General features: G+C 47.9%; 1 protein-coding gene across 1 annotated transcript in view; it reads right to left on the bottom strand.

Annotated features, from left to right (window-relative positions):
* The window catches only part of ADAMTS16 (ADAM metallopeptidase with thrombospondin type 1 motif 16), a 158769-nt gene that overhangs the window by 40205 nt on the left and 90919 nt on the right, over positions 1-27645 (bottom strand). Inside the window, exon 18 of the mRNA XM_057709433.1 lies at positions 12937-13063. Within this exon, the coding sequence (XP_057565416.1) occupies positions 12937-13063 (127 nt within the window). The remainder of the gene's footprint in view (positions 1-12936; positions 13064-27645) is intronic.

A 27645-nucleotide genomic window follows, 5' to 3' on the forward strand; every position in this document is an offset into this window, starting at 1 on the left:
GAGACAAATGTGTAGCTGAGCCTCCCGCCAGCCTAGGATGCAGAATTTCTGAGGTAGTGGAGGAGCCCAGCCCTTAGAGGGGCTACAGCGTGATGCCGCAAAGGGAGAGCCATCTTTGGCCTCTTCCATCCCCTCCTCTATCCTCCCCTCCACTTTGACCTGCTCAGTTCAGACTTGTGGGCTCATCTTTAGAGAAGAAATAAAGGATGGGTCCCCTCCTGTCCTTCCCACGTTCATGCTGACTTCTGAATCTGGGAAAGCTGGGGAGGGTGCGTGTTACCTTTAAAGAGAAGGATCAGGGATTTTGTCTGACACAAATGGCCTTGGACTTCTTATACATTAAAACAAAACAAAACAAAAAAGAAAGGAGACCGTCTCCTTACCGTATCTCCCTTCTAAAAACCTAGTTTGTTACAGTGTCATATCACGTCAGGTACCAGGAGCCAAGCTGGACACTTGTCACCTGTTTTCCAGCATAAAAATTACACGCCTGATTTCTGAGCATGAATTCAGGCTGATGGCTTGGGTTTCCATGTGTGACTCACCCCAAATATACAAACGGTAGAGTTTGTGAATCTTGTCATTAACTCTAAACCCTGCTTAAAAATGCCATGCTCTCATGAATGAAAGTCACTGTGTGTTGTTAAATAAGATAGGATGATTTAGAAATAAACTGAAATATGCAGAGTATAGTATTCAACTATGTTGAGGAGGACAGTGACATAACATCCCAGTAGATGGAATTGTTCACAGGCTGAAGCGCTTTTTCAGTCCTTACTGTCTGTGTTTAAGTCACATGGTTTTGAGTTCTTAAGCTGTATCACAGGATGAATATGCAGCTTCTCAAGGCCTGATGCTCAGAACATCTGACACCCTGTGCCTGGCCCAGGCGAGGGCTAATCCAGGAAGACCACAGCAGCGGGAGCCCCTGTCTGCCTGGCGGGGAGGCTGCACGCAGGCCCGGGATGTGGATACACATCACACACGGGGCACGGAGGAGATGCCTGCAAATCAATGTTTCTTTCAAGGAGGTTCCTAAGGAAGAGTGTTCAGTTTCAACAACTGATTTTGAACTGACAGATGGTTCAAAGATACTTGATCAATATTCAAACAGGCATCCTCATTCCTGCCCCTTGGTCTTGCCCTCTGGAAAACACAACATGAAAAACAAACCAACCTGGCCTAAAATGACAAATTGCGGATGACTTCAGTCCACTGGATAGACAACCCCGTTCTCTGGTTTCTTAAGCTGCGTTTCCTGAGACACGGCTCTGCGGGATGCAAGGTGCTCCCGTGCTCCACACTGCGGGGGGTGTTTATCTGAAGCTCTTCGGCACAGGCACAGGCCTGGAGGCTTTCTGCAGGGCAGAGCCACATGCTTCTAGACGCTTCTAGAAAGGGGCAGCGGAAGCCCTTGGGATGCCCGTGTGGGCGGCCGCCAGCAGTGGGTGCTCCTGCTTCCTGGACGGGGCTACAAACTGATTGCTAGTTTATTCACATTTGGTGTCCCGGTGGGACATAAAACATGCACATCTTTAAACACTGGACAAAAACTAAGCCCTGTTAGATGGAGGCAAAACCAAGGTCACCTCGGGAAGAGCAGAAGGACGCCCGCCTCCCTCCAGAACTGAATCCCCCTGTTTTCCTCCTTTCATAATCAGCATCTGAAAATTACCAGTGATGCGTTTTGGCAAAATGCATGTCAGCCAAAAAGCAAACCCTCTTAACCATCGGGGTTGTTTGGATAGACATACTTCTATCAGTGGATCACTGAAATGAGATGAATTACAACCTTTTTTTTTTTTTTTTTTTTTATCCTAATTCCTGTTAAGCCAACTCTGTCTACCAAAGCACCCATGACCTGGGTGATTAGGTTCACCTTAGAAGCTGCAGACCTAAGTGGGCTCTCAGGGAGGTGCCAACCCGAGACGCACGTGGCTGGTCAGGGCACTGCCCACCTCGCTTCCTCCTTCCCCTCAAGGCAGTAGCTGCTCCTCCCTCACTCCCAGGTAGGGTACCAGAGCAGGGCCCTACGGGGCCTCCCCATGTCCTCCACCTGCCTCTTGTCTGTAGAAGAACTTTAGCCAGAGAAGTGAGAAAATGTAGAAGCAAAGACAGACAGTCAAACAGGACAAAATAATAATAGTTTAGCCATTAAACAAAGTCAAGGACATTTAGTTCCTTCTCAAGGGCTATAGATAACACTCTGAGTCATGTCCTTAAAGCTATGTTGCAGATGCTGATACCTTCACCAGGTGAAAGAATTTAACTACATGATGACCAGGTTGTAACCGTGATGCAAGCTGCACCAACTTACATAATTCTGAGAACTGGCTTCAAGGAAATGGGAACAAACTGACCCTGGAACTGAAGATTCACTGTACTTACAACGATCAAGATGACACTGACCAGACCACTGCATGACTAATTCTGAGATGACTGTCAGAGCTGACTGTGCTGTTTCTGCATGCAGCCCCCTTCCTCTGCCTGTGCACCCGTGAACCCCTCCTTTGAAAGCTCTTGCCCACTGATTGGCAGCAGGGGAGCTGGCCTTTGGACAGGAGTCCACCTTCTCCCCAGGTTGCTGGCCTCTGGAATAAAGCAAACTTTCCTTTCCTACCAACACTGGTCTCTCGAGTATTGGCTTTAAGCTGGACCCGAGTTTGGTAACAGAAGGATTTGGCTTCTTACACTGGGAAAATGAACTTCCTCAGCATCTGCCCACCACCTCTTCTGGGCCGTCCTGTTCCCACCCAGGGCCACCCTCACAGCTGCCGCCACATCTGAGCTCTTCATCCCTGCCCTCCCTCCCACCCCCTGAGCGTTTCCAAAGGTGCACAGGCTTACAGAACCAGCTCTCACCTGAAAAGGAGGGATGCAGCATCAGCCCTCCCTGGGCTTCACAGCATTTCCAGGTGCGATTCTGTCCCTTTGCTTTCCTTTACAGCGAGACTCCCCGGGGACACGCCTGTGGTCACTTCCTCTGCGTTCTCATCTCTCTCTCTCTCAACCCCATGCCTTTGTTCCCAGTCCCCACTGGACACAGTCACATGGTGCCAAGGCTCTAAACCTTCCCAAATGTTATCAACACTTGAGGAGCAGGATGCGAGTGGCCCCGGCCTCCAAGGTGGTGCACGTTCGGGATCCCTCTCCCCAAGTCACAGGTGTCTCCTGTCTGCTCTCTGGCTCCTGACCCAGTGGCTTCTCACCCTCCTCAAAGAAAGCACACAGAGAACTCTAGCGACATTGCTTAACTGCTCTGTAAGGAGATTTACTCCAGTTTAAGTGCTGTCACAGTTCACTTAGCTTTTCTCTATAAACCACGTATTCCTAGGAGTTTTATAATAATCACGTGTAGGTAATCTTGAATACTTTTAAAGTTACACTCATTTATATGGTGGCCTGTTTGTTTATATCAAAAAGCAGTGGCGTGAAAGAAGAGAAGATACAATTTCCTGCAGGTGTGGCCATAAAAGAGGGTAAAGAGAACTGTACAGGCTCATTAAGAACGAGTAGAGGCGTGAAACTATCAGCCACAAAGACAAGGCCTGGTGAATGGAAGACACAAACCCTAAATCCAGACCTAACTTTAGTACAAGAGCAGTGACACCTCATATAAATGGGCCAAGCTGGTGTGTAAAAGATAGTCTTGATGATGAAGTCAAAATCCAACAGAAAATTATTTACTCAAGGTGCAGGGAAACCTAATATTACAGACATTTAAAAATGAAGAGAATGAAGAAATGTAAGCCAGGCCAAAAATAAATAAATAGAGGCTAGTGCCATAACGTTAATTTCTGAAAAAAGAGATCATCACTGAAAAGCCATGTCAGGGATAAGGATGGCCATTACTGAACAATGAAGAACAATGCATGCAGAAACCACAACCCTACTAACAATAGGAAGTGAAATTTTAATGTGAACTATAAAGTAAAATTAATAGGAGAAACTGAAAAATAAACAATCATAATGAGAGACTTTTAAAAGTATTTCTCTCTGAAACAGACATACAAGACAGAGTCAGAACATATTTGAAAAAATAAGTAAGGAGCTTGACCTGTCATATAAACAACCCTAATACAACACAAAACACACATTCCTTCATTCCCACAGAAAATATTTATAAAAACTCCCATTCCTAAGGCATAAAGGAAGTCTTGAAAATGCTAAAAATGATATAGTTTTTAACTCTTTCTTTGATCTCAATGTAGTAACATCTGAAATAACAAAAAATTTTCCCTGAAGCCTCAATAATTTTAGAAATGCAAAACCGCAATCATTCTAAATAATTCACAGATCAGAGAGTAAAATATGGTGACTAATCTTACCCAAAAAACGACATATTGTGTTCTATCCCCAAAAAGATATGATTCTGAGTGAAGCTTCAGTTTTCAACAAATATTTCTAGAAGCCCTGATTAGTATACTTGCAGTGAATATACAGATATACATATAGATTTGTAGCAAAATCTACTTTGTCTATTTATCTACCTATCTACCTAATTGTCATCTCTCTATATATCATCTGTGTTTTCTATTTATCTATCTGTAGGTTTGATTTTCATTTTTATTCCAAAATATTTGAAGCATATGCCATAGTGTGTATTATTAGGGGACTTGGTGAATTTTAGGTTCAATCATATTGAGGTCTGGAGACCAGAAAAATAAAAGTATTATGAAAATTTTAGGTATTATTTAACCTTTATAAGTAAGTTCCAAGTAAGTTCCCTGAAATATGGAAGTATTCCCAAAGTGCCTTTCTGCCTTTGCTCACCTGGATAAATATATATAAATAAAACAACAAAACACACACACATATACTGTTACACACACATGCACCAAAACAAAAATAAGCACAGCAAAACAAATAAGCAGACTGAAAAAAAACAAATTATTTTACAGAACTATGTAAGGCAGGTTTTTAGGTGTGAAATGATGAATCCTGATCTAAAAGTTACTAATTTTTATATCCCCACTGCTTCTGCAATGGTTTCCATGTTAGTATTTCAGTGACTGAGGAAATGAATCAACTCAGTCTTGCTTAGGACCAGTTTGTCCATATTTGTAACTTGCTTTTTTTTTTTTTTTTCAATATCTGGCCATTTGTGTCTGGCTTCTTTAATGTAGCATAATGTCTTTAAACTTCATCCAGTAACTTGCTTTTTATATGAATATATTGTAACAAACATCTGTACCAGTTGAATGTATTTTAACTCCATCGTTTGGGTTAAGTGACATCTTTCCTTGGAGGAGATACAGTAAGACAGCCTCTTTTATACTGAGATATTGTCACATTTAAGTGATTATACAGTTCCAAGTCACGACACTCACACCTAACCTGGCAACTTCACGCTGAAGCTGAATGTTTCTCCAAAGAGCGTCGATTACAGAGATGCTGTAACACTTCTGGTTTCCCTGATTAAACGGAGAGGGTTAGATGCCTTTTCAATGGGGGTGCGGTGGAGGGAGGACAAGGCTTCTAAAGAAGAGTAAGGTGCCCCCAGGGAGGTGGTGTCTGCGGGCTTGAGCTGTAGCACCAGGTGCCCTGAGGCAGGCAGGCTCACTCCCAGAGGAACAGGACAGAGAAGCTGCGGCACCTGGAGGACACAGGTCCTGTAACCTCTCCCCAGTGCTACTTCACGCATCTGCAAGTGCTCTTAAGTTCAGCAAAATTGGTGCTCATCCCATATGTGGAAAGAAAATAAGGAAAGACAATTGTACCAAGTATTCTATATCCTTCACATCTGCCACTGTGGTGTCACCGGAGAAATCCATGATTTGATATCATTGTGTTCCAAACTCAAGAGTAGCGTATAATTGATTTACTAAAAGAAGAAATATTCCAGTCCAATTTCCAAAGATTCCAGAAAAGATGTTAACACAGAAGTAGGGCTGCTGGGCAGGACTGGCTGTATAATTTATGGAATCCAGTGCAAGGTACCAAATCACGAGGAATTTCAAGGTGGTGGTATCAGAGAATTAAACCGAGCAGGGGACCTTCTGAGCACAGGGCCCTGGGTGACTGGGCAGGTCACACACCCAGGAAGCCGGTCCTGCAGCTAGTTTATTCCCAGTTACTCTGAATATTAAGTGAATTGAAAGACTCACTTCTGTAGCATCCCAGGAGTTAAACCCTTTCACTTGTACGGACCACCTCTGTGACAGGGGTCCTTTTCATTTCCTTGGTAACCGGTACACTACTGGGAAGTTACTATTTTCATGGCTTCTATCTAAGAGATGAGACGAAAAAGTTACTGCCCCCTTTCCTGTCACTAGCAGTGTTCCTGTAAGAAGATGGTTAGTCATGAATGTATCCACTCTCTCATTTCTACCAAATGGATACAGTCACAAGGATGCAGTCAGCCGCCTCTGTATTTTGGTTGTAAAAGAAGCAGTTCTGCTGATGGGTTTGCAGAGAGTCAGCAGAGTGTAGGCAAAAGCAACAGGACCATCTACATGTCAGGGAGCGAGGACTACGGGGGGGCTACACCCGTACAAGGGGAGGCTTCTGATGACAACACGTGTTGTCTACGTGCTGACTCTGCGTTCCTAGAAGAATACTGAAGAGAGGGGAAAAGTGTCTGTTTACCATCTGGAAAGTATTTCCTCTAGTCCCACCTTCAGTCTGTGGTCCAGGAAGGCGTACAAGTAGTGTGGGTGCTTGGAAAACCAGAGAGATAAGATAAATGACAGGGAGAGCCACTCCACTTAGATAAACTGAGAAATAGAAAGGAAATAAATATCCGTGTGATTTATAGTACAGGTTTCAAAAGCAAGCGATAAAAATGCCTGATTCTCACTCCAACGAGCCGTGGGAGAGCCGCAGGCTGCCGTCCGTCTGAGGCCCGCGGAGCCTCCTTCCCGGGGATGCGGGGAGGAGGCAGCCGCGCTGGCTTTGCTCCATCCCAGGGGGCAGCGCTGACGCTCCGTTATTTAGCCCTGATGCTCCTGCTGGCTGGGGCCTCGCAGACCTCCTGAGGTCATCCTCCTCCAGCCAGGAGACTCCTGGACTCCCAGCTCTCTGCCCCGCGAAGATTTACCACGCGGACACTGTGCGCCTTAGATGCGGCCGTGAGCACGTGTGGAGGTGCAGGGATGGGGGGGCGAGGGGTTCCCACCAGCAGAGCAGTTTCCTTGTTCATATAAGTTAAAAAGGAGAAGGCCTGTGGATGAAGATGTTTGAAAGTCTCTGCTCCCCGGTCCTTTGGGGAGCCTCCTTCCCGTGGAGCGGGAGACAGCTCGTTGCACCCTGCTGCAGCCTCTAGCCTTGACTCAGCCAAAGGCGGCAGGAGGCTGAGGGCTGCAGCCACACCGTGTGGCCACGTGAGGCCTCAGAGAAGGAGGTGGACACAGGGCTCGAGAGGGTCACGCGTGGCCGCCTGGCAGGAGGCAATCTAGTAAGAAAGACCAGGGCTCTCATGGTTGGAAAAATAAAGCTTTGCTGCCCATTTACTCAGGGACAACAAAATCATCGGTCTTCTGGGCAAGAGAGAAACGTATCTTACAGTTCAGGGGAACAACAAAACAACTTTTTAAATGAAGATCTATTTTCTCAGTTCAGTTGTTAAAATGACAGTCCGCAGAGACTGAGCATATCATATAGGTTCATTCTTCTGTGTTTGTCACGGATCGTTTTGCTTTACAGATTACATAAATAACTAATGTGAGCTTGTTTCTCTTTTTGCAGCAAAAAAATAAAACAGCCAAGATTTATTGAGTGTTTTAGCACGTGTACTGGGCTAAGAGCGTTTAGCTGGATTCCCTCAACAAATCCTCACCCTACGTTGCCCTGAGTACATACCAGTGGGAGTACCGAGGTGGCAGCTCAGCCCACACCTTCCACCAGGTGTGAGCTGGCGGGCATGGGCTGTGCCACTCTACCCCTTAGCATCACCCAGGCTGACTAAGTCCACTTCACCAAAGGATGCGGACGCAGAAGAGCTGTGGGTTGGGAGCTGGGAAACCCTGTCCCACCTGCACAATAGAGACCTGTGTGCTGGCTTGTCATCAGGCTCCTGCTTCTCGCTGGGGGTGAAGCAGGAACCAGGTAGGTGCCCCTCTGGTCCTCCTCAGGGGTCTCCCTGCAGGGACGCATGGCATTAGCTTTACTGCCAGGCTTTTATTGTCTCCCAAAGCTTTCTCTTTCAGAGGAAATAGAAATATTAAAAAGAGTTCAGTAAGATGGGGGCGTCTGGGTTTTCTGGGGTGACTTGCGGTGCCCTCACTGTGTTCTCTACAGGCTGTTCCCATACACCGGTTCCAGCCTCCCCAGATGATCCTGCTGTCCCTGAGCTGTGTCCTTGCTTTCAGCACACAAAGCTCTTGGCAGAGTTTACTTCTAAAATTCTACCCGAATGAGTTAAGTACGGAATATAGGATGTAGGATGCAGAGATCTTGTTGGCTCCAGATCTCTGAAGCCAAGAAGACAGACTCTAGGGAGGAGGAGGAGGAAAAACTAGTAACATACAAATATACACACATTTACAATCTTGCATAAGGAAACCCAACACCCATTTAAAACTTTCGAACATCCCTGGTGGTGCCGTGGTTAAGAATCCTCCTGCTAATGCAGGGGACACAGGTTCCAGCCCTGGTCTGGGAAGATCCCACATGCCACGGAGCAACTGAGTCCACGTGCCACAACATACTGAAGCCCGCGCGCCTAGAACCTGTGCTCTGCAGCACGAGAAGCACAGCAATGAGAAGCCCGTGCACTGCAACGAAGAGTAGCCCCCGCTCACCACAACTAGAGAAAGCCTGCACGCAGCAACAAAGACCCAATAGAGCCAAAAAATAAATTAAAAAAAGATTAAAAAATAAATAAAAAATAAAACTCTTTCTTGGGGGGACTCCATCAACATGAAGGAGAAGGAGCATCAGAGACTTAACTATGAGGGTTCTGGGGAAGAAGCAGGACCCTGGGTCCAGCGTGAAGGAGGGAAGGTGGTGGGGGGGGTCCCGGGCGGGCACTGGTGGGAGGAGGGGGCGGCCGTCACATGGTGCCCGGCTCTGAGGTCTGAGGTCCTGGGCCGAGAGCGCGGGCTGGAGGAGACGGGAGGTGATGGAGGGTCACTGTCCTAAGAGGGACCAGATGCCCAGGGAAGGGCGTCAGGACTGCCCGCTGTCCTGGGCGGCCGTGGAAGCCGGTGGTCGTACACTCAGAGTGAGAACGTGGGGCTGTGAGTCTCTGGCAGCATTTAGCTCCTGAGCTCTGTGTGCAGCAGAGTGGATGATGGGTCGCCGGGTTGAGTCTTCTGGGCAAGTAGAGTTGGACAAGAGGGTTGAGCAGGTTGGAAAAGGAGGGGTGGGGAAGACTGGGCTGCCCTGGTGAGACAGAAGGACACCTCGAGCGTGGATCTGGGAGCCTGTGAGCTGCAAAAACAAAGAGGCCATGGCCAGGGCAGGTGTTTGGAACGAGGTCCCACAGGGGCCGCAGGTAGGAAGCAGGAGAGGGCTCAGCTGCCCCTACAGCAACGGTGGAAGCACGGCTCAAACACAGAACGCAGGAGGGAGCTCTTCGCCTTCACACAGGAGGCTGGCCTGGAGGCAGGGGGCGGGGGGCTCGGGGGGGGGGGCGCAGCTCTGCCCCAGCAGGTCAGCCGCTATGGCTGGAGCCGCCTAAGGCCAGCTCTGCCGCTGCCCAGGGGAGGGGGCAGGCAGCGAAGGAGGCAGAGCCTTCCCGGGACTCCTAGGAAGGCACCTGCGTCTCTTCTGCTCGCGTCCCATTGGCTAAGGATGAGCTGGGAGGGGGATGGGGAATGTCCAGCCGGGCATCCGTGTGTGAGAGTGACTGTGAGAATGTGTGTGTGTGTGCGTGTGTCTGGGGTTCTAGTAACAAAGACCAGGAGGAGGAAATGTGTGTGGAGGGGCGCCCCTGGCCGTTGGTGCTGACGGCAGGGGCGAGAGGCTGGGTCAGGGCTGGGGGGTCAGGGTCACTCACGTGGATGTCCACGACCACGGGTGGCCCTGGCGACCCTGCGTCTGAGGAGACCTCCGTTCCTAACGCTGTGGCTCCTCAAGGGTAACGCAAGCCCTCTGGCCCCCGGGGCAGCGCTTCCAGGAGGCTGGCCCGAGGCGGGCACGTTCCCCGGGAGATGAGTGGAAACACACAGACAAGGCTTGTTACGGATTACGGGGCAGTTGATGAAGCAGCATCCAAACAGGAGCAGCCGGGCTCACCTACGAGACCCGCCCAAGGACGAGCGGGGCCCCAGAGCTTCGTCCTCAGGGCACATCTTTTTCTCTTCGTCTGTCATCTCCCGGCCGAGGAAACAGCCACGAGGAGGGAAGCCACGTTCCCGAGGCCACGCTGCAGGCCTGGGGTTCTGGCCCTGGCCCGTGGGACCCTGGTTCGACCCTGAATCCTACCAGCATTTATTGAGGCCTGGGCACAGCTCTCGTCCCTCAGGATATGTCAGTGGACAAAACCAACATCTGACCCTGGAGAGATTTTCTGGAACCAGTGAGCGTGAAAATTCTGCACCGGGAACAAAGATTTGTCTAAACGGACCCAAGCAATGAGGATGATAGTTGTGGCTAACGGCAGAGGGTGAGGACAGTTTTGCCTGCCCACATAAGGTGTACTAGAGTTCTATCACTGAAACCCAATCACCAATAATCCAGTCCAGTAAGTGACCTCTGTGGAAAGTGACATCTCTGACGCACGTACGCAGGACAGGACCAGGCGCTGTAGAAGCAGCCTGCCATCCGGAGTGACACTGAACAGACAGCAGCTGGGCATCCCTTGAAAGCCCTACCTAAGGGTTCAGCACAGGGGGAGGGCCCAAGAGAGGGAGGGGAGGGGAGCCCCAGCTTTCTCCCCACACGGTGGGGCTGAGCCCTCCTCGGGGAGGCAGCAGCTGCTGGCTACCGCGGCCGCCTCTGCTTCCCCTGCCCCCTCGGGGCCCCCAGCCGCTCCTGCATCCTGGGCTGAGTCCTGCATGGTGTGGAGATGCAGAGGGGCTTGTTCAGGGTGTCCCAACCATCACTTCGCACCTGAGTTAGGCGATGCTTAAAATCGCGAAGCTGGAAGCCGAGGAGTGGGTGACTTAGTCCGGGGCGGGGGTGACTGTTCCCTTGTGTCCACTGTGAGGAGCTTCACCAAGCCCACCTGGGCAGCCTGGACCACAAGGGGATGAGCCACTCACATGATTCCAGGGAGAGATTCCATGCAAGCACCAAATATTCCCGATCTGCCTGAGCTGTAACATTCCAATCGATTTACTCTCAAGTCACCACGAAGTTTAGTTTCTCCAGCACATAAAAGTCTCTCACACACATACACACCCCTCTTAGTCTAAAATAGTGAGGTTTTTCTACTTTTCAGCACGGTTAGCGAGTTGCCTCCAGGCACCCTGAATTCCTCTGCTGTAGCAAGAGCTTGGTACCACATGGAAAGAGAACCCCGGTGCCTACAGCAATGTCCCTAACATCCTTCTCCCCAAGGCTCCCTGGAGATGCATGAGCAGAGGTACAGTGATGTCCACGCTGTGTCACCTGGAACACAGGTGCAGAACCAGCTGTCCGGGGAGAAGGGGTCAAGTTGGTGCGACACCTCATTGGACCTAGAGAGCCCTGGCTGTCTGGCCCCTCGTTTCCTTCAGACAGGAGGCTCAGTTTCCGGGAATGGTGCTGTGCTATATCCTCTCTTGGCCGACCAGGGGGTTCGTTTCCTAAACTGTCCTGGACGGCGTGCACTCTGCATGTCGCTTCAGGCATGGAGGTTGCCCGCAGGGGCCGTCCAGGCCCGCACAGCCCACGGGTTTGCCTGGCCGGCTGCAGGATCGCGGACCAGTGAAACGTGGGCCAGAGCGGCCATCAATTCCAGGGGCTCCTTCAGTCCCAGAAGATCCCCCAGGCAGACCTCTAATGCCTCAGTGGGTGATGGGTCTCAGGCACTAAATTCCCTTCATAAATCTTGACCCGCACCTGCCTCTCATTACCAGGCTGTGGGGCGTGGTGGTCGAGGAGCACGGCTGGGGCAGGGCTGCGGGCCCTCTGCGGGAGGACAGATCTCCCCAGGGAGGCCCTCACCCTCACAGCAGTGGGAGGCAAGGTCCTCTCAGCTGCTGGTCTGTGGCCTCCATCTCTATCCTGAGTGAGGGACCAGGGACCCACAAGCTCAGAGAGAAGGGAGACGGCACCTCCCACCCGCCTGGGTTTTATCCTCTGCAGGAAAGGCACCCAGCTTTCAGCTTTCGAGCCGCAGCTCAGCACGGCCAGTTCTTGTGGATCTTTCAAATCAAGACGTACGAGAGCACATGTGTTGTGGTGCGTGCCTTGGCTGTCTGAAGGGTCCAGCTGGACGTTCATCCTGTAAATACCTTAGACGATTTCCACAACCCCTCTGTGAAGCAAGTGAAAAGCAGACAGACCACGGACGAGCCCAGGCAGGGGTGGCTGAGGAGGGCAGGCCCCCGTGTTGGGGAACCTGAGCTTTCTTTAGGGATGTGTGGGTGTGGGGTGGCCGTACAGGGGGCAGGTGAGCCCTGCTTTCTGCAGCCTGTCCCACACGTGGGCAGCGTCCACTCTCCCTCTGCAGCCTGGACCGACCTTGCCAGCAGGCTCTTCTAACAGGTTTCACTCAGTGAGGAAAGCAGACACCAGCGAAGGGGATGGAGTCTGAGAGGGAAAGCGTTCCCATGCCACAGCATTCCACCCCGCCCGCAGCCTGAGCCAATAAGACAGAACGGGCACCGTCTCCGGTGAGGCCTTCTGTTCCCACGGATGAGACTTTCCAGGCTATTCCCCACCCAAGAGTGCTTTCTTTGGCTCCAGTTGACTTGGTTCACGCACTTCTTGTTCTTGTCGCCCCTGCTGTCACAGATGATGTGGCCGCGGTTGGCACTTCTATTCCCCGGACCCAGGAGCACCAAGGACTCCGCGTTACATCTGCAAAACCCTGACACCCGTTCAGAGGAACGTGGCCATTCTTACCTGGGGGGACAGGCGGACACTTTGCAAGGCATGAGCCCCGTGGCAGGCCGGGCGTCGGGGCTGCAGAGTGACGCGTTCACCGGGAACCTCAGGTCTCGGTAGCAGCCAGCGCGCGTGGCCATCTGCCCTGTGGGAGGGTGGGAGGCAGAGTGAAGACTCAAAGGCAGGTGAAGAGCTCACGAAATCTCTTGCAAAACATCTTTACCATATCGGCACGTCTTTGTTAGTGACTTTGGCTGACTGCTGATACTCTACTTTTCTGACCTGTCTTGGTGATTTTTATCAGTGAACTTCATCAGTGCTAAGATGGCTTGTATCCTCCCCCTACATTTTAACATCTTTTAACATGTGTTTTGCTATAGGTGCCAATGTGCATTTGATGAAACGATTTTGTTGGTTGTTTTCTATCGTTTCTAGAATTGGAAACATCAGCCATTTTTTCAAAACAAACACAATACTAGGTACACTCACTTGTGTCTCTAAGTGAGAGGTCGCAACAGGTAATGAATGGTAATAAACCAGAAAGAAATCCAGACAATAAAGTGCTAAGCGCTTTACCATCAGAGAATTCGCAGAGCAAAATACCTCCAGGGTTGCAGCCGGATGGTGACCTTTTCACAATAATGGCTTGGGTGTTGCCTCCAAGGAGGTCAATGGAAATGAAAGTTGGTCTGATTCTCAGCCTTCATGTATATTCCCAGGGCCATTCAGGCTTTCTGAACTTTCCTAAATGTGCTCAATATTTCTGTTCATTAACTTTACCAAAAAAGGTACCATTGCCTACAGGAGGTACCTAGAATACTCAAAATCACAGAGACAGAAAGTAGAAGGGTGGCTGCCAGGGGATGGGGTATAGGGGGTGGGAGGTGTTTCATGGGCAGGGTTTCAGTTTGGGAAGATGCAAAAGATTTGGAGATGGTGGTGGTGACATTTGCACAACAATGTGGATGTGCTTAATACTACTAACCTGTGCGTTCAACAGTGATGAAGACGCTCCCTGGTGGTCTAGTGGTTAGGATTCAGCGCTCTCTCAAAAGTGGTTAAAATGGTAAACTTTATGCTATATATATTTTACCACAATACAAAAGGACTGTAACTAGGTATGTATTTTGAAGGATGGCATTAAACAGTTCATTCAGTAAAGAGGAAAAAAAAGAAAGAAAACCAAACTAGTATTGATTCTAAATTAACACAATTAATATTAAGATTTAAAATGATTTTATCACTGTGCTGGAAAGTGGATGGAGTTCTGCGGTCCGTGAGGTGCATCTGTTTTACCCCTTCATAGTCTGAGCTGCACAACAGCTCAGAACAACCTGCGTCCAACCTGGGCCCCCGGGGCAGATGCCCAGAGATGTCTCATAAAGGAAGAGACCCAAGACGTGGTTTCACAGGAGTAAATCCACAGGCTGGAGACTCCAGGCTCAACAGCGTCTAAGGGTCGGTTCTACATGAAACCGAGTCCTTTACTTAAAGAAAACTAAAAGCCTCTAAAATATACATGGAAACAAGTTTGACTTTTTCTCTTAGTCAAAAGGAATAAGGCACCATTTTTATGACTCATACGCATCAATGCAGAGATGAAATCTGGATCAATGTTTTGTGAGCGTACTTCTCCTCTAACTAACAGGGAATAGTAGACAAATTAAAAAAAAGGAACACATCTCATTGTAAAGCTGTTCTGTAGAGAATCTCGTGAAGTTAAATTAAGCCAGGTGATCTTAATGGCCAATTTACATGAGGACATACTGAACAAGAGTACCATTTTCTTTCCTTTTAAAATTTTTTTTTTTTTTTTTTATTGGCTGCAATGAGTCTTTGTTGCTGCTCACGGGCTTTCTGTAGTTGAGGAGAGCGGGGGCTACTCTTCATGACAGTGTGAGGGCTTCTTGTTGTGGTGGCTTCTCTTGTTGAGGAGCACGGGGCCTAGGTGCACGGGCTTTGGTAGTTGCAGAGCATGAGCTCAATAGTTGTGGCTCATGGGCTCTAGAGCACAGGCTCAGTAGTTGTGGAGCATGGGCTTAGCTGCTCTGCGGGATGTGGGATCTTCCCAGACCAGGGCTTGAACCCGTGCCCCCGGCATTGGCAGGCGGATTCTTAACCACTGCATCAGCAGGGAAGCCCAAGAGTACCATTTTCTAAAACTGTTAGAGGTCAGCTTTAACAAGTAGAGAAGGAACATTAATCTTTCCTCTCCACTTATATGACAATTTAAAAGTGCATTTTTAAATTTCTTTAAGCAAAGTCTTCTGGCTTTTTAGGTGTCACTATAAATAATGGCTTCAGTTTGGTTTCCAGTTTTGAGATTGAAGGCATGTGAAATTCAGTCCTTACGCTCAAGTCTTAACAAAAAAATCAGTCCTTCGTGATCCTGATGGTTCTAAGCAAGTTACAGGCTCTCCATTCAGCAAAGAGCAAACAGTTTTGCTTTGAAATAGAAACAGACGTTTACTTTATTAACATACTTATTTTTCTTTCGTAGTGGAGACAATTTGTTTGACCAAGTCCCCAACTTTTACCTGTTAATTCGATAAGAGGGAAATCTAGATCTCGTTGCTCATGGAATAATTTAGTAACAACGTGACAGGAAAAATATAACCCAAAGGAAAACACTAAATGTGTCTAATGCATGTCCATGTTCTGACTCTGCCAGTTATTTTTTTCAGCTGGTGACACTGGAGACCTCTCACTTTTCTCAGTGGGGCACTACTGGCATTTTAGGCACCGATATACTTGCTGTGCAGCACGGTTGCCATGTTGTTAGACGTTTAGCATCCCTGGGTCTGCCCACTAGATGCCAGTGGCAACCCACCCCCACTCCTCATGGCAACTAAAATGGCTGCACACACTTCCCAATGCTCCTTTTGAGGGACAGTACAATCTTTGGTTGAGAACACTGATAGGCCACAAGCAGATAAGGAAGAAAGTACATGATTAGGAAAAGAAAGGGAAAATGGAAAGCACTGCCTAGGAATTTTAAGCAATTAGTGGAAACAGGACAAAACAGGAGAGAGTGGTCATCAGGTTCACAGCGAAATTCATTTAAGATCATTTAATGACAGTGATGAAAGTGCTATAAAACAGAACTATGGTTTAGCTAAAAGTAAGATTCAGAGGGTACTTCATGGCCTTAAATTCTTGAATGGGAATAAACGAACCTAATAATTAGATTAGAAAAAAGGATAGCTCACGGAAGCAGAAAGAAGGAATTGCTGTAGAATGGAACAGAAGTCAATATATTAGAAAGTGAACAGACATCAACATATTTTAATGCAGATAAAAATGTGAAGCAAAAGTCAGTGTTAGGAAAGAGAAAATGGTGAGTCCAAGAGCTGATATCTTGGGGGAGGGGGCTGTCGTCAAGCTCAACAACCTACAACTCCAACGTACTCCCCTCTTTCCTCTCTCCCCTGGATTACAAGGGGCTCCATGTCGGCACTGCAGCCTGTACATCTCATCTGTGAGGCTGTCGGGTGGGTCCCGCCAATGAGAGGTACGCGCTCAGAATGTGGACAGAGCTACAGCATCACATGCCTGAGAGCAGAGGATATAAACACTGGCTGTAGCAGATGTGAAGTCTGCAGTAAATCTCCAGACATTTTCCCGGTAACCACCTGCTCCAGTGCTGGCTTAGTGCTAATCCTCACCAGGAACTTCTGGAGTGTTCTACACCTTCTACCTCTTCAACAGCCAGAGCAGCTCTGAGAGCTAAATGGGTCTCTCTCTGACCTTTACTCCTCCAACCTTTCCAAACATTTTGTAAGCACATGATCCTTTATATTAAATACCCTCCTGCTTGAAGTACCTAGGGTGGTTTCTGTCTTCTTGGCTAAACTGTCACTGACATACTGAGTTAATGATGAAAACAAACAATAAGCACAAATACACAAAATAAGACATGAGAATAAGAAAACATTCACACATAGAAGAAATAAAAATGATTTCATCAGGGCACTTTGTTCAAATATATAAAAATACTATTTAAAATCCTACATAAAAAGATGGTTTTCTTAATTAGCAAAACTAATCCCCAAAGAGGTAAATAATCTAGTAGGCTAATTACCATACCTCATATAAACAAATCAAAGCTCTGACTCCTGAAAAAGCAACAGATTCAGATGCTTCCAGTAAATTCTACCAAATGTGGAGGAATAGATATCAATGTTATTTAAATTGTTCCAGAGTATGCAAAGTTAGAAAGGTTTCCAACATTTTAAAAAATTTAGTATATTTTAGCAAGCAAAGGAAAATTATAGCTCAATAATACTTAGAAACACTAACATACAAAATAAATTAGAATAGGACAGAATCAAGTAGCACATCAGGAACAAAAAAACAGACACCATGAGATATTGATCCCCAGTAGGAATATAAGGATGTTAGGGTCAATGTTAGGAAAATTGGCTAATATATTTCACCACTTTAATGGATTAAAGAGCAAACATAAAGTTTACCATAAATGTAATACAGTTCAGCATGTGATAAATTCTGCCTCAATTTTGACAAAAAATGTTTATAAACTAGACAACTGATGAGTACTTGCTCTCATCAATATATTTGTATATTTGCATGAGTTTGCATGTGTGCATATCTATATCCATGTGTCTAGATAGACAGATATAGATATTAATATGTTTATTTAAACCTAGAAGTGGCATTATAGTAAAGACTAGAGACATTCCTTTTAAGGTCAGGAGTAAGAAAAACAAATATTATCACTTTAGCTACTCATTTTGGAAGTACTGGCTTACACAGTTAGACAAGATAAAAGAATAAGGGATATGAACATCATAGCAGGGGAGAAACTTCAGGTGGTATGACTATATATCTAGAAAGCTCAAGAGTAGATGTGAGGATGAGCCTGTTGACTGTTGGGAGAAAGAGCTAGAGAAGGATGACAACAGACTCTTGGGTACCTAGGAAAAATAAAGCATGGACACAGGCTGAACCTAGAAAGACCAGAGTTATCTCTGAAACAAAGAGGAAACAATGCCTGTTGCTGAGATGGTAAGAATTTGCTCTGGTAGGAGAGAAGGTATCACTGATGTGAGACAGAAGAGCACAGAGATTTGTATCAAAAGACCATCATAGGTAGTGATGACGTGAAAGACCGAGGGCAAACCAGCACTCCAGTGGAGGAGACGCAGACACAGACGCTGGTTTTGTGGTGCACCTGCATTTAAGGAAGCTGAGGCAGAACCTGCAACAAGAACGTGCTTATGAAGGAAGCAGGCAAATGGGCAAGACAGATGCTGGAAATCAAGGGCAGAGAAAGTTTGAAGGAAAGGGGGTGAACTCTGATGAGGGCTGCGGGGAGGCCAGAAGGAGGGCACTGAGGAAGGCCGTGGACGTGGACGTGGTGATGGGGTGGTGGTCATGGCTGGAAGTGGCTCAGAAAAGAAACCACGAGGCAGTCAGGCCAAGCAGCGGGTGGCTCCTGGCTGGGAACAAGCAGCAAGTGGAGATTATTCTCATGCAACGTTTAGCAATGAAAGGCATGAGAGAGAGGGGAGAGGATGGAGAGTGAAGGAAGAGTTCACTGCGAGACTGAGGAAGCCTGAGCACACCGGCGGGAAAATGGTGGGAGAAGGGAATGGCCCTGAGAGGGAGAAGTCTGGGTAATGAGGTCGAGGGTGCAAGGGGAGTATTAGGTTTGGAGGAGGAGGAACACTCCCTGGGGCCGAAGATGCAGAAAGAACGAGTAGCAGGGAGTTCTGCGATGGGTTGGTGGGAATCTGCTGATGTTTACACTGGGCGTAACCCTCCCCACACGGAGGATGGAAGCCGCCCACGTGCATTTGCAGAAGCAGGCTGGTGCAGAGACACATGGGGCCTCTTACAGCAGGACTGCACAAGGGGTCTGGCTTCCAATCTGCTTCAGAGGGCCGTTAAAGTGTTGCTTTGAATCCGTAATCTCTAAAGATCAGTAGGGCTCGGGTTCTGTTAGCAGGAACTACGTCCCTGCTTTTACAAAACTACCATGATTAGAATTACATGGGGAGGGGGCTGCTCGCGGTCCCCAGACTCACATCTGGGTGTGTTCCAGGAAAGTTCTTGTCTTCAGTTCTCCACCCTTCCAAAGAGCATAAAGCATGGACCTTTGACCATCACCATCCCTGGTGGGACATCTTCTGAGCGACATTTAAAAATTAACTGCAGTATTCAGTGAAGTTATTGCTATTCTTTTAGAACCAGTTCTTCGTGGGGAAGTGGTCTTCCCTTGTGATTCCTGAATAGCAGGGACACCGGAGACGCCTCTGCGGGCTGCCTGGGACACTGAAAGGGGGACTAGCACTAGCCAGTGAGTTTTGCACACAGTGTGTTTGTAGAAAAGTCCCCTTGGTGGAAACACAAATTGAAAATGACTTCCTGAACTAGGGGTTCTCAAATGGTAACGTGCTTCACCCCTGAGAGCTCTTAGTAAAGCACAGTCTGCCGGTACATCCTCATCCCTAAGGCTTCTGATTCAGCAGGGCTAGGGTGGACACAACAACCTGCATTTCTAACACGTTCTCAAGTGATGCTGATGATGCTGGCCTGGGGCCCTAAGGTGCCCTCAGCAGCTCAGTTACACTGCCACATGTTTTTGCATAAAGTCCTCTTAAACGGGTAGGTATCTGATACTTGTTAAAGTGAAATCAGAATCTTGGACTTCCCTGGTGGTGCAGTTAAGAATCCGACTGCCAATGCAGGGTTCGATCCCTGGGCCAGGAAGATCCCACATGCCACGGAGCAACTAAGCCCGTGCACCACAACTACTGAGCCTGAGTGTCACAACTACTGAAGCCTGAGCGCCTAGAGCCCGTGCCCCACAACAAGAGAAGCCACTGCAACAAGAAGCCCAAGCACTGCAGTGAAGAGTAGCCCCCACTCACTGCAACTAGAGAAAGCCCATGTGCAGCAACGGAGACCCGACACAGCAAATAAATAAGTAAATAAATATATTTTAAAAAAATCAGAATCTTTACAACTCAGATCTCCTATCTGAGATCTCATGCTACTATTTGAACTCTGCATCCACAAGCAAACAAAACTGTGTGTGTGGCTGTGGAGGGGGGGTGTCCACACATATTCGTAGGCAGGGTTTTCCCAAGAGAAACAGTCTCAGTCTTTTAGGGGCTACCCCTTTCAAATAGTCCCCCCCGAAAAATGGAGGCAAAATGTGTCGCTTCTAGGGAAATTTGGGGGGCACAAGGAAGGGTTCGCTATTTACAGTACCCTGTTCAGTGTCCCAGGCAGCCCCCAGAGGCATCTCTGGAGTCCCTGGTATTCATTTTAAGTGTGAAAATTAATAACCAGAAACCTCATTGAAAATGGGGTTGGTTTGGTGCCAACAATGTTCCATTTTTTTACATGCGTAGTGGTCATGCAGATATTCTTACTTTCAAAAATTAATCTATATTCTCTAAAAGCATTAATACGAAAGTATGATGAAATGTTATGGTACTACTAAGGTTTTAATGCATAGAAATGTGAAATTCATGAGTATTTTCTGTAAGCACTTCGACACAAGAGTATTTGACACAAAGTGAAGAGCTACTCAATAAATATTGGTTGAATTAGTGAAGGTAAAGTGTTGGCTACCAAAGAGACTTTAAATGCTGACATCTTACCTAAAACTGCAGTATAGAACTGCACACAAAGAGGTCATTTTTAAAATTTATATAAGAATAATACTCTTTATTTGCAAAGAAAAGAGAGTCGTTCAGGTCCCTTACATTAAAAAAAAAAAAAAAAAAAGGCATCAGAAGGCCAGAAGGGGGAGCTCTCACTCCCCCCCCACTCCATGTCAACTGCGTTACCAGCAAGAAGAGAGGTACCGTGCATCTCCAACAGGAAGAAGGGTATTACTTTCCTACCAGCAGGAGGAAGGAAGAATTTCTCTTCGCCTGGCAACAGCCCAGCCAATGAAAAACTTCACAACTCAGCCAATGAAGTCTCCATACTTCAAACTCCCAGTTTCCTCCAACGCACTTGTTTATAACAGGCCATCTCAACTCCCTTTTCTCCTCTATAAAAGAATGTTCCTTTCCTTTGTTCTCTGGACTTGCCTGTGGTTTGACATAGATTGCCTGTCTAGAATTGCAGTTCTTTGCTATCCCCTGATAAACCCATTTTGCTGGTAAAATAACTAGCTGTATTATTTTAGATCAATGAAAGTATCACTAATGCTTGAATGTATTTGCTCAAGAAAGTGAACTCCCACATTAAAAATATGCTATTGATTTAATACGTAAGCAGGAACTCTTTGCAAATTACTGATACAAATGATGTGATAACCTGGAAAATCTTATCATTAAGGAACTTCTAAAAGACAGCACACAGATGAAAACCTGAATATGGGAGGAAGAGATGGGACAGGTCAGAGGAAGATTTGTCTTCCCTGTTTTCTATGTGTATGACATTAGTAATGAAAAATAATTCCAATGTCCACAGATGTGGGCCTTCGTGAAAATGCACATCCCTTCTTACTGACACCCTGGGCAGTGCAGAACGGGGCAGGAGGGGCCCGACCTTGCAGGTGACACTCGCCTGACCTCCTATTGGCCTGCAGCCCGTCTGCCCACCGGCTCCTGCCTCTCCTTCCCCTTCCTGCTCTTTGCCCCTCAGAAATCGCAGCATCGAAAGCCTAAGGGATGTGCCAGGGAGGGAGGAGCTGGGAGCAAGGGCAGCTGACATTCTGGTTTCTCTTGATCCATCTGGTAACTGTTGACGGACAGAGAAAATGAGACTGGAAAGCACGTCGGGGGCCCGTAAAGCACACGTTCCCCCCCACCCCCCCAACACACACCCACTGAAGCAGAAAGGATTCTGGGCCTGTTCGGATTCCCTCCTCAGTAGAGGGTGGAGTGGAAGGCAGACTCCACGTTAGGGCTCTGCTCCTTGGGCTGTGCCCAGATACCTACACTTGAACTCTTAGGGAGCATCGCAGGTGTCACACAGCCAGGCTGCCTGAAAAAGGTTTTGGTTATGCGTTGAGAAACCATTTTTCGCAGTTAATCCGGGGCTGCAGAAAATGCCATGCGATCAGAACGTCTTTGCTTCGTTCGAGAACCTGAAAATCTGAACCCTCAGGCGTGGCCAAGAACATCTGCATTTCTTTTTTCCTATCGCTGATTTGTCCCTTAATTTCTGTATGGCTCCTATCAGATCAGTTCTCCCTGAGGAGTTCCCTCCCAATCCTCTCTCAAACTCCTGCTTTTCTGCTGTCTATTCATTACATTGTGCTTACCTATATTTCAACCATCCAGTAACCTCACCTGAAGGAAAAATGCTGAACTAAACATTCATCAAAAGAAATGGCCCTCACATCCGTGTGCGATGTCTATGCCTTTGTTTCAAAGGGCTTTTCTTAGGCCCTTGATCAGAGACGCTCGCTCACAATATGCATGTACCTGTACACGCAGGACCTTGGGTTCAGCATTTACCTGGACCTGAAGTTCTCAGTTCTTGTGGGTGGGCACATCGTCAAGGTCAGATGCTAAGAGGGCAGCCTTGGTGGACAAGGGGAAAACGGAAGCCCCACATGAGAAGTCTCAGAACCAGTGGACTGTCGGGGGCACTCAGCGGGGGGGCGGGGGGAGGCAAGGGCTCTGCAGGGTCAGGGCTGCCCCTGAGGACAGGCCCACGTGCTGCCTTATCACACTGCATGCCGGGGCTGAACTCCACGTGGTGACCTGAGTGCCCCCGGGAAAGGCACACTTCATCCGGGAGGCTGAGGAATCAGAAAACACTTCACTGGACCACTTCTCTGCTTCTCCTTTACATGCTGCCTAGGAGAAGCGAATTCATCTGTTACCCGCACTGCAGCTTCCAGGCAGTGCTTCCTGTACCCTTTGCTCCACTCTTCCTCCTGAGCTGCCCCAAAGTCCTGCCTGCTGGCCACTGTCCCATCCTGGCAGGAAAAGGGCAGGCCACGCTTTGTCTACTCTCCGTGGCCACTACCAGCCTGCACATCCCGTGAGCACAGACACACAGAGACACACTGCACGCATCTCCAAGCGTGTGCGTGCACACATTCCTGTACACACGAGTGTGCAAAAGCACACACGACCTTGCAGACAGCGGCATGACCCAAAATAGGGAGGAGCGTATCCATCACCCCTCCTGGGACCACGTGACTAGTATCATTGTGTAAACTGCCTCTTGCTTTAGGAATTTAGTAACCTGAAAGGGTCCAATTTCTTAAGCAAAGCTATAGCACTAACGGATAAGAACAGAAGCTGACATTTACTTGGCTAGACTAAGTGTTAGAGCTTTACGGGTACTCTCTCCTCTAATCCTTAAAGGAACCCTATAGCGTTGATTACTTTATTACACTCACTTTATAGACAGGCTCACTAAGGCGTAAAAGGCTTAAGGAGCTCAAAGGTCACAAGTTTTAGAGAGGCTGGGCCAGGACTGGATCCCTGGCAGCCTGGCCAAAACCCCCGCTGCACATTCTAGCCTTGGCGTGACGGGTCACCTGCTGGCCTGGCCTTTCTATCCAACGTGACATGCACGTGTGGAAATTTTAACCTCTTGTTTGATTTCTGTTTGAGAAGGAAAGAGATTCATAACATTTTCTATTTCAGAGCACTTCATATACTGGAGGACAATTTTTTAAACTCGATTTCACTGAGAGCCGAGTGGAAGGCTGGAAGCGAGGGAATTTGAACTCTAGACAGTTCACTTTCAGGTACGCCCCCTTTTTCACGCACAGGAGCAGAAGGACGAGAAGCCCGAGGGGCAGCCCTGGGGAAGCCGCCACGGAGGGGTGACAGCAGCCTGACCACACACCGCCATCTCCATCTGCGGCCGTCGTGTATTTATAAAGCAGAATGGGGTCGAGACCTCGCATTCACCCACTCAACACACATACACGTGGGGCCTTGGATGTGCCAGACCCGGAGCACACAGCACCGACAACAAACAGCAAACACCACCAACGAAGCACCACCCGAGGCCGTGCCCCCACGGTCACAGGATCTAACCCACAGAGAGAATGCAGCCACACGCACACGGTCAGGTGTAACAGAGCCACGAAGACCAGCATCCGGGCAAGGAAGCCGAGGCTGGTGCTGCTGCTTTGGGGGGGGCGGGCACCACGGCCTGCCGCCTGAGGGGCCCCTGGAGCTGACCACTGGTGAGCAGAGCACAGCAAAGTCACCGCAGAGGTGCAGGGAACACTGACCCTGCGAAAAGCCCTCCCTCAGACCCGAGAGAAGTTCAGAACACGGAGAAAGCTAACAAAATGGAAAGCAGTGCAGAAAAAAATCAAAAGCAAAGAAAGGGGAAAAAACAATCCAGGCATCGCTCAACACAACAGCACGTTGGGGTGATGAGATGGGAGGATGCAGAACACCAATTCCGTCCTCTGCAGGGCACTGCTCCACCTCCATGCAGTGTGCCCAGGTCTTGGGCTTTCTGCAGAGACTGACCTGGGAGCCTGCAGGAAAAACATGCTTTCAGTCATCCTATAGCCGTTCACCTCCATTCCCGCATTTTCAAAAGGAGAATCGCAACTGATGTCTCTGTGCATTTTCACCGAGATTAAGTCAGATGGAGAATGCAGGAGTAAAGCCGAGGCAGGTGGTTGGTCGGTGTTTACCAGCCACAGGCTGGGAGCCTGCAGGCCGGGCTTCTCGGGATACAGGCATTCACTCTGCACACGGACAGACACAGGTGAATGGATGAAACATGACATGCCAGGTGCCTGCCGGATGGGCAGTGAGGCCCAACCCTAGACTAATAAATTGAAACGGCAAGGCTCAGCTGCACATTCTCTTAACTGAAGGGGTCCTTCGCGACATTCAGACACCAAAGAGGAGGGAGACGGCACACACCAGCACCCACCATCCCAGGGTGAAGCCCCTCAGGCATCAACGCAGGCCCTGACCAGGTTGGGAGTTAGTTGCCTATGGATACAAGGTCACTGGGAACATTTCTGGCTCTGGATATTAGATCAAGTCCCAGCATTTCCCAAAAGACAAGATCTTCACAGGAATTTAGCCTGGGGGCACTAGGCACACTGCTTTATCCTGCAGTGAAATGATCAGGAATCTACAAGCTGAGCAATGCATTGAGGGGTGATGATTTTGGAGGTCCAAGCTGTCCGTAGGTGGTAGGGATGCTCTAGATTGTAATCTACAATTAATTTCCCCATATAAACGATTGCAAATATAAAGGTGAACTTAAATGTTTCTCCTTCTGTTTTCAAACATCTGAATATCCTGGCAAAATAAAAATATAGATGGCCACATGCCCAGTGGTATTAAGGGTTTCCAGGTTCTCTTTTTACACTAGGGTTTAGATAATTATATTTTCAGATGAGTTTCATGAGGGATGGGGTCTCCTCAGTCACCTGGCTGAATGTTTACGGAGACTCGGGTGTCATTTCTCTGACTGAGGGCACATCTGTAGAGTGATTTCTCAACTGCGCTTCCAATCTCTCAACTATTTGTTAGAAAGAAAAATCACATGGTCCACAGGAATGTTAGAATCAAGCTGGCCAATCTTCTAAAATGATCCCTATTAATAGATAAGAGGGAAGAAGGTATAAAATTCAAAGAGAGAATAATCCTTTAACTGGGGAAAGCCCACAGCTGAACCCTGGCCCTGGAAGGTGGTGAGTTTACTGAGCAGTGTGATGAAGCTCTACCTTTATCTCTTTATGGAAACCAGCTCTGACCAGCTCTTTGGAAATCATTTTAAAACCTTCATATTGTGCCAAAGTACCTGGAAGAGGAGTGTTCAGTCTTAAAGACTGTGATTATATCAAAGAATCTCTACATTCTCAGTAATTCTAACAATAGAATGAGTTCCAGCTGTTGCCAAAATCCTTATCGTTTGTTTTTATAAAGGAAAAGAAACGCATCATTTAGGCAAAACTACACAGAAAACTGGAAAATGTTCCACAAATGAAGCATGTGTCTTCACAAGAAGCATGCATCATGTCTATGGCAAGCACCGGGTAGGTACAGACACGTATCACCTGCACGTTAAAGGACCTTGAAAGCGGGAAGAGGGAAGATAACTCCAGGAGAGCAGAGTGGGTGAACCCCTGGGAGCTGCTGCTCAGAGTCTGAATGAGTCCCAGGTGTGCTTAAGTGACAGCTTTCTTCGTGTGATGGCACCCAGACCCGCACCAGAGCTTGGAGGGTGGTGATGACGGCCACATGCAGACTGCCCGTGACATCCCTGTGTTTGCTCTGCTTAATAAGAAACTGGCCCAATATCCAATTTCCCTGACAGCACTGACCTGTTCCAAATGACAGCAGGACATACCGCTCATCTTGCTGTAGGCAGGTGTTACCTGCCTTTAAGGTTCCGAGTTTGGTTAATGAGAAGTAGGCAGCATGACTTGAAACCCACATGTGCACACAACCCCTCCCCACCACAGGAGGATGGTGGAGAGGGAGCCGGCCATAACCACGTGACCACCATGGGAGCAAGAGAGGGGCTGGGCCTAGGAAGGGTCCCAATGCCCCCAATGAGGAGGGGTGTGCAGGACTGGGGAGCTCTGGGAACAAGGAAGAATTCTTGCTCCTTGGGAGGAGTGGATGAGATGGGCTTCTTCATCCTACCCTGAACCTTTGAGGGCTCTTGAAGAAATAGACAGGGTGGATATCGCACAGGCCCCCTGAGGAAGGTGGTCCCTCTCCAGGGGATGAACTTTTTTCCCTCTCCTCTGCTTTTCTGGGGGACAAGAGGGCCAAAGGGGGATGTGGTTTGTAATTTATCAGGGTCTTGGATAAAGACACAGAAGTGGTTTCATGAATTTGGCTCAAAGGTGACCCAGGGCAGGGAGGAAAAAGCCAGAATCATTTCAGTTGATCTCTGGGACCTAGAAGGACAAGCGCACGTCTTTAGGTAAAGTTTAAAAAAGTAAAATGCACATTTACTCTGAGATTCATAACAGGTAAGGATGTTTTGAATGTAAGCGTGGGGAGGTCTAATTTGAAGTAGTTTCTGTGAAAAAGATGTGATTTTTAGCCAATGAGATGAGTACTATGAACAGCTGATGTTCAAAAGCTGTCTCAGCTCTCCACCTCTGACTACGACAGATACTCAAAATGCAGCTAACCCAGCACTCTCTGTGCCACGTCCACCTCTGACTATGACAGATACTCAAAATGCAGCTAACCCAGCACTCTCTGTGCCACTTCTGGGGGTCCTCTCTGAGTTCTCATGGACCCCTGCACATGAGAGTTCATAGTCTCACATGTTACATATGTGTATGAGGTAGCTCCTCTCTCTAGACTGCATGGTTTTGAGGACAGGGCCAATCTGTATGATTCCTCACTATAGACTCAGAACTCAGGTTGTGCCTTGCACATTTAAGGAAGAACTGACGTTCTCAGTGCCTTGGTTGAGCTGTATAGAGGTACCATGTTCCAATTAGCCATAAAGCCAATAAGTCAATCAGTACTTTTCACATAAAGTAACAATAACACTGGTGTTTCACCATCCAATTCAGAGACAGAGGGAATTAAGCGAGAGTCTCTTCATTTCCCCACATGGTTTAAAGAAGTTTGAGGTTCAGACTGACACCCACAAACATTTGCTGACTGAACAGGGTATGAATGAATGAATGAATGAATGGTTTCATATCAACAAAACAGAGTCAAGGTTCCTAATACATAGTTCTATTCCATTTCCATAACCTAACCACTAAACTAATTAATGTTTAAGCCATATCTGTAGAGGGTGAAGAGGACGTTACTGGAA

The sequence above is a fragment of the Hippopotamus amphibius genome, chromosome 15 (assembly GCF_030028045.1).
Source record: "Hippopotamus amphibius kiboko isolate mHipAmp2 chromosome 15, mHipAmp2.hap2, whole genome shotgun sequence".
NCBI lineage: Eukaryota > Metazoa > Chordata > Mammalia > Artiodactyla > Hippopotamidae > Hippopotamus > Hippopotamus amphibius.